This window comes from Peromyscus eremicus, chromosome X (genome assembly GCF_949786415.1).
Source record: "Peromyscus eremicus chromosome X, PerEre_H2_v1, whole genome shotgun sequence".
Lineage (NCBI taxonomy): Eukaryota > Metazoa > Chordata > Mammalia > Rodentia > Cricetidae > Peromyscus > Peromyscus eremicus.
The window spans coordinates 114,218,771-114,226,109 of NC_081439.1; the positions used below are offsets into that span (position 1 = coordinate 114,218,771).

The following is a 7,339-nucleotide window of genomic DNA, read 5'->3' on the forward strand; positions in this document are numbered from 1 at the left end:
TGCAGCATCTGGCCGTGGTGCTTCCAGTCAAATGCTTTGCCCTACACGTTAGTTCCTGGACAAACCAGCCCCACTGGCAGCACTGGTCCACTGCTGGTCTCAGAAGTGGGGACTTCAGCTCAGGTCATAAGCTGATATTGCTGCCAGCAAGAGGCAGCTTGAGCATGTGTTCCAGGGGTAAAGCCCTTGCCCACAGTGAGCGCATGCTCCCTGGAGATAGATCTAAGCAGTAGAGAGGCCATAACAAAACATAAGCGTGTGTATTAACTGAGGCCCTCCACTTCTTGTAGGAGTAACTGGAAGAGGGATTCTCAGGGCCCTAGCCTGTACAGCTTGTTCACTGGCGTCATGGAGACTGCTCTCCAGTTGTAGTTGGGCCGGATGCTCTGCACTACCACCACGTTGACAACATGGCCTACAAGAGGGGTGTAGCCCACGGGGCACTTCAGTGAGTGGAAGGTGAAAAAGATGGTGTGATTCAGCACTCCTTGTTGTTCGTGGATACTAGTCACGCAGACCTGTCAAGAGAAAGCGTGGTAGTGAGTGTGGGAAAACTGGGTCCCTGGACAGCCTCTGTCCCTCCACACTCTAGCTCCAAACACTTGTTGACCCACTGTGTCGCTGTGTCCTGTCCTACCTGCTACACTGCCAACACTGGGGTGTGTGTCACCCACTTCCTTCCCCGGCTCCAACCTCACACCAATTAAAGAGGAGACTCTTCTGGTGGTCTGTCCTGCTGGTGAGAGACCATGTCCTAAATATTAGTCATCAGTGGCCATTAGCCCCTGTGGTTAATGTGGACAGATCAAGGATTGACTGAAAAGGAAAAACAGCAGGAAATGGACTATTACCCCCCACCCACCCACCCCGGCACTCTTCAAGCACATGATGTCATCTGTACCTTGTTGGAGACTCATTTCAGGCTAGCTGAACCACAGCCCCAGCCCCAGCCCCAGCCCCATGCTGTGGGATGGGGTTCCTAGCTTGCATGCTTGACCTGCCGCCCTATGGCAGGAATGAGGCCTCTGCAAGTGGCACATTAAGCTGCGTGCTGGATTTAGCCTTTGCTAGTACAAAACAAAAACAGAGGTTTCTGGGCTGCATGCTGCTTGGATAAAAGCATTGACCCATGATAGCTCCCAGAGCTGGCGGTAAACGCGCACCACCACCACCGCCATGTTGGGAAGCTGAACTGGGCGGAGCCAGCAGCCACAGCGCCAGCGCCCTTTCAGGCTTAGAAGGCTGCAGTTTAAAGCAATAGGCTCAAGCTAATATAAAAAAATAAGCCACGTAAAGGTGGCTACCACACAGAGAATTTGGATTGTGTTCTCTTTGTTATTCAGAACTGAAGAAAAACATTTGATTACAAAAGCTGTTGAGTTATGCCAAAATCTATATTTTAAAGGTACCTTGACTTCAAAATTTAGATGTAAGGATATGTTGCTTTGGAAAGGAGACTCTGCTTTTCTCTCCACAGAAAGCCAGAGGCTATGGATTTGTTCCAGATTAAGATACATCAGGTTTGACCAGCCAAGACCACCTGAAAGGTCTCCGATGACACCATGGCCCAGATGATCCAACATCCAGAACTGTTTCAAGGCAACTGGCTCAGACGATACACCCTCATGGACTACTCCATAATCCTAAAATATTCTTTGTGTCCCCATAAGATACAGCGCCCCCCTCCAGCAGGAAGTAGTAAGAGAAGCTACGCCCAAATTCCCAAATATACCAAGCTGACTTTGGAGATATGTAAAGGTTAAAGCCTTCCTTTTTAAGAAAAGAAAAGGGGAAGTGCTGTGGGATGGTCTGTATGTCAAATGTGTTGCTGATTGGTCAATAAATAAATCACTGATTGGCCAGTGGCCAGGCAGGAAGTATAGGCAGGACTAACAGAGAGGAGAATTGAGAGAACAGGAAGCTGAGTCAGAGAGACACTGCCAGCCGCCATCAGGACAAGGAAGATGTAAAGTACCGGTAAGCCACAAGCCACATGGCAAGGTATAGATTTATAGAAATGGATTAATTTAAGCTGTAAGAACAGTTAGCAAGAAGCCTGCCACGGCCATACAGTTTGTAACGAATATAAGTCTCTGTGTTTATTTGGTTGGGTCTGAGTGGCTGTGGGACTGGCGGGTGTCAGAGATTTGTCCTGACTGTGGGCCAGGCAGGAAAACTCTAGCTACAGCCCCACTTTGCATTCCAGCTTTTCCAGCAATGTTCTCTGGACTGCTCATCTTTCTTCCTGTTGTGTTTAGAATGTCCCACATGACAGTTCTCGTAGTAAGCCCTGTGACTCAGAATTGAAGGATGTGTATGTATGCTCTCTGTTACCTTTAGTTACTTCTTTACAGAGTCCTACCATTTAAATAAATGGGCCAAGGAGATAATTCTTGCATATGTTCCTATTTCCCAGCACACCCGACAGACAGCTAGTCCCAAATACCACCAAAGGAGGCTTTGAAACAAGCCAACAATATCAAAAAGCACTTACCTCTTGCAGGTGCCTACACTTCGTGGCCTTCAACGAGTGTATTGTGATCTTTGATGATCTTCGCTCCAAAGAATACTCAATATCTAACCAATCCCCTTCATAAGGCATAAAACCTAAGATAGCTAAAAGAAAATTGAGTTGAAAATTCTACCATCTAGCTCCAGTCTCATCTTTAGAAGGCTCTGGATAAAAGCAATTACATTTTAACTTTGGTCAAGTAAAATTTCACTGGTTACATTGACTTGTAATACCATGATAAAGTGAGTATTAGGTGTAAAGTACAGACGGCTTATGAATCTTCCAGCCGGAATGGAAATTGATAATTCTTTTGGGTTTGTTTGATTGGTTGGATTTTTGAGACAGGGCTTCTCTGCTGTCCTGGAACTCCCTTTGTAGACCAGGCTGACCTCGAACTCACAGATCTGCCTGCCTCTGCCTCCTGACTGCTGGGATTAAAGGCATTTGCCACCACCGCTAGGCTCAGAAATTGGTAAGTTTTAGACATTGGTTTTGCTCCATCCCCTTAGCCGAGTCAAGTGAGCAAATGGACAATGACATCACAACCCATTTCACTGGTCACATTCAGAGTCCTCTTTTTGAGACAGAGTCTCAAGTATTCCAGACTGTCTTCAGACAAACTAATTCTCTCTCCCTTTCTCCCCTCTCTCTTTCTCTCTGCCCCCTTCTTTTCTATCCTTTCTCTCATCCCTTCTATCTCCATCTCCCTCCCTCTCCCTCCCTCCCTCTCTCCCATTTCTCCCACTCTCCCTTTCTCTGTCTCCTCTATCCCTTTCTTGCCCCCTGCTCCCTTCCTCCTTCCCATACTCTCTCCCCTTCATTCTCTCTCCCTCCCTCCTCCTCACTGCCTCTCTCTCCCTCTCTTCCATGTCTCTCTTCCCCTCCCCTCCCCCATTATCTATCTCCATCATTCTCTATTTTTTTAAAGATTTATTTATTCATTATGTGTACAGAAGATGGTGCCACATCCCATTAGAGATGGTTGTGAGCCACCATGTGGGTGCTGGGAATTGAACTCAGGACCTCTGGAAGAGCAGTTGGTGCTCTTAACCTCTGAGCCATCTCTCCAGGCCCTTCAGTCTCTATTTTTCTCTCTCCTCCCTCTTTACTTCCCCATTTCTCTTTCCCTTTGTCTCTCTCGATCTCTATCTCTCCCCCTCTCACTTTCCCTCTTTCCCTACCTCTCCCTTCTCTCTCTCCAGCTCTCTCCCCTATTCTATTCCCTCCCCCTGTCTCTCTCATTCCCTCCTCTTTTCCTCTGTCACTCTCTCCCTCTCCTCGGCTCACTCTCTCATATCCGACTCTCTACACCCCTAAGCCTCTCCTCTCTTCTCCCTCTCTGTCCTTCTCTCTCTTTGCCTTTCTGACTCCCTCTCTCAGTCCCTCTCTCTACATGCCTCTCCCTATTTCCCTCCTCAAATCTTTTCCTTCCTCTCTCACTCCCTCTTTCTCTCCCGTCTCATTTCTCTCCTCCTCTCTTGCTTTCTTCCTGCTCTCATTTTATCCCTCACCCTGTCTCTCTCTCTCTCTACCTCTCTGCATATACACAGGGGTGGTAGGAACCAGAGTCAGGGTTTCTGCAGAGAAATATGGGCTCTTAAACACCTGCTCCATCTTTCTGACCACAGCACATCTTAATATTTTGAAAAATACTTTCTCTGTGGCTCAGAAACACCTGTAACTCCAGGTCCAGGGGATCTGACACTCTCTTCTCAACTCTGTAGGAAACTGTACTCATGTACACAGATGAAAACACACACACACACACACACACACACACACACACACACACACACAATTTAAAAATAAACGTTAAGAAATGTACAGATTTGTATGCACTTGTAATAATTTTGCTATCAGAGTTAAATACCCACATGAATGAAACTTTTGTCCACATTTTACTCTCTGCATTCACCTAATGAACGATACCTAGCACCTAGTAAATGATAGTGTGATCTTTAGGAACATTGCTGCTCAAAGCTGCATTGCACTTTACTTTCAGTGCCCAAGACCCGTCACAAATAACAAAGAATCCCTGAGTGCGCTGCAGCCAAACCAATGTCAGTTCCAATCCCTCAAAGTGTTAAACGTGACACGTCTAAAACATATAAATCGAACCTTTAGAAATGCTGTCCAGATAGAAGTAGTATTCATCCGCTAGGCAGATATTATCTTTCCTCACTTTGGAAACACACACGGATAATTCACGGATCTTGGAGTAGGCTTCTCTAGGCCTGTCATCTTCGATTAAAACACATACCTACAAGATGGGGAAGCAGCAATAAAAACATGATCAAAAAACAAACTGGAGACGTGGATGGCTAAACCACTGCCTGTGGAAGGGCTGAGCTAGGAACGGCCCTGAGGGAATCGAAGATTCCAGATTTAAGACATCCTCCTTTGTTGCAAACGGCTTGGCTCATTGGGAAGTCTTTCTCCACTGGGCTCTTTCCAGCTGTCATTACCAATTCCATTTTTATTTCTCTCAAATTGGCTTTCTCGAGGATTGAAGTACCAGGAACTCGTCTATTCACTACCACCCTGTTAGGCTCTAGGTAGAAGATCCACTGCACCACAGACCTGTCTGTGCCCAGATGCCACACAACTTGATAGCCATAGTGCCCAATGATCCTACCAGAAACCTCACGTCCAGGACCCATTATCACAATTCCCATTCCCTTAACACAACAGGGAAAGCAGACAGATTCAGTAGTTTGTGAGGACCATAGAGGCAGCCTTTCAATACATTAGAGGCACAAAGGTTTCTCCACTTTGTGGGAAGGGAATACAGTGAGATATTCACCCTTCTTCTGTGTGTGCATATAGTTGACCCCAGTCTTGTTGAATGTTCAGATGTAAATAAACTCTGATAGGAAAAAGGACCGTAATACATGGGTGAGTTAGGTATTAGTGTAAGATTCTCTTTGTATTCCTACTGAACGCATGGGCAAGAAGAGCTGTACTTAACACTGATTGTCAAAAGGTCCAAAAGGTGGTGATGGGACAATGGGCCACGAAGCCTTTGTGTGTTCCTTTTCTTAAGAGTCCCAATTTGCTTGCTATGCAAACAGTAACAATGTGCCTGATTGATCCGTGGTTGTAGGAAAATAAAAATGGATGCGTTCTCCTGAAGACTTCCACCAGCTCCCAAGAGAATTTTCAGGCTGCTTTTCCCTTCTAAGATCTGCAAGGCTTTGGATGTTCAGAGCCCTCCCTTGCAAGTACTGTGAAAGAGACGGTCTCATGCTAGGAGATCAATTAGTGCGGCCAAGTTAGCAGGAAATTTCATCAAATCTCTTCTCTGTGCTATAGTTCATGACTCTCTATCTAAACTTTACAACTCAGAGATATCACAGCCCAAATGGGAGAAGCCAGTGGATTGTCAGTGACTTCTGGTAGTTTCTGGTAGGATCATATAGTGTCACATTATATATATATATATATATATATAGAGAGAGAGAGAGAGAGAGAGAGAGAGAGAGAGAGAGAAGCAAAGAAGAGCCTGCAGCTACAGGGGACTTTGAATTTCATGACAGCCACTACTATATGGGCACTGGAGAGCTTAGTTTATATTAGTTTAAAGGGCAATAGCAAGGTTGAAGGCTCCATGGGAAAAGAGTATGCCAAGCTTACTTCGATTGCTCTCAAGTCATATGATAGTGGATGTTCCTCCACAAATGCAACGACTTTATCTCCAACTCGCAGACGCGAAGGGCCGATCATAGCATCAATGCTGAAAAAGACACAGTTCTCGATCCAGCCATAGTTGTCCCCACAACTTGTCACAGTACCCTTCACAATCTTGGTGTTGGCTTCCCCTGTGGATGGGGACATGGCAGGTGCCATGAATTAATCTCAGATTCACAATCCCACTCCAAAGAATTCTCCCCCAAGATGACATGGTACGCAAACACGTCCTTCTTCAAACAGAATGCTTCTTGTTTGAGGAGCCCATGCAAGGGGCTGGAAGCATGAGGAGCACCTCTGCAGGGTTCTGGAGGCACAATGTCCAGGTTCAAATCCTGGCTTTGCCGTGCTCTACACAGGAGGACCCTGGTGAAGGGCATGAGTTGGAAACTAGATAGCCTTGGTTAGAACCACAGTGTTCATCATTGATGGTCTGTCCCTGGTACTTTTCTTCTCCTCTCTGACCATGTTGCGCAATTATGTCTCCTGATTTCTGTTGTGCACATTAGCAGGTACAAACAGGTCAACCTCATACAACTGTGAGTGTCCTGTACACCTTAGAGTTCCAGGTCCGTGGGTGAACATTCTTTCCAGGACCAAAATTACTGTAAAGTGTTGTCTAATAAGTCACCACAGTGAGAGACAGCCTGGGGAGAGTTTAAGGACTCATCAGAGATAGGCCTGTGGGCACAACTCTGTAAAGCCAGCTACTTGGGAGAATGACAGAGAAGAATCAAAGGTTCAAGGCCTTCCTAAGCTGCAAATCAAGTCCCAGACCATCCTGGGCAACACGGTGCGACCTTGAGTCAGAATTCCAATGTGAGGAAAGGACCCAGTTGAAGTTCAGTTGCACAGTGACTTCCTATCATACAGAAGACCTTAGGCTCCAGCCCAGCACTCCATCCAGACAATTCATGGAATGGATTTGGTTTCTTGAGGCCAAGGCCCACACCATGGCCCTAGACAGGCCCAGGGCTCATTCAATATGCAGCTAAGGTTGGCATCAAACTTCTGACCCTCCTGCCCTCACACCCAAAAGGCTGAAGGATGGGCATGGCAAGACTGGGGTTTCCCTTGAAGGATTGCTCATGAATATTGAGCACATGCTTTGTACGTGGAAACAGCAGACACAAGTTCAAA

The 7,339-nt window shown here is 46.3% G+C and overlaps 1 protein-coding gene across 1 annotated transcript; it reads right to left on the reverse strand.

The window, feature by feature from the left end:
* Positions 1-241: 241 nt before the first annotated feature.
* Positions 242-6,667, reverse strand: LOC131900202 (cancer/testis antigen 55-like). Its single transcript, XM_059251552.1, has 5 exons — positions 6,646-6,667; positions 6,146-6,330; positions 4,631-4,772; positions 2,495-2,616; positions 242-518 (listed from the first exon to the last, which is right to left on the reverse strand). The coding sequence occupies exons 1-5, from the start codon at positions 6,665-6,667 to the stop codon at positions 312-314; spliced, it is 678 nt and encodes a 225-aa protein (XP_059107535.1). The 3' UTR covers positions 242-311.
* Positions 6,668-7,339: the final 672 nt, after the last annotated feature.

Excerpts from the sequence above, each read along its gene's own strand:
- LOC131900202 (XM_059251552.1), bottom strand. The coding sequence starts at position 6,667 with ATGGTCAGAGAGGAGAAGAAAA. Across the intron at positions 6,331-6,645 it reads GGTCAGAGAGGAGAAGAAAA|GGGAAGCCAACACCAAGATT; the intron begins GTACCAGGGACA and ends CCCCATCCACAG. Across the intron at positions 4,773-6,145 it reads ATGACTTGAGAGCAATCGAA|GTATGTGTTTTAATCGAAGA; the intron begins GTAAGCTTGGCA and ends CCCATCTTGTAG.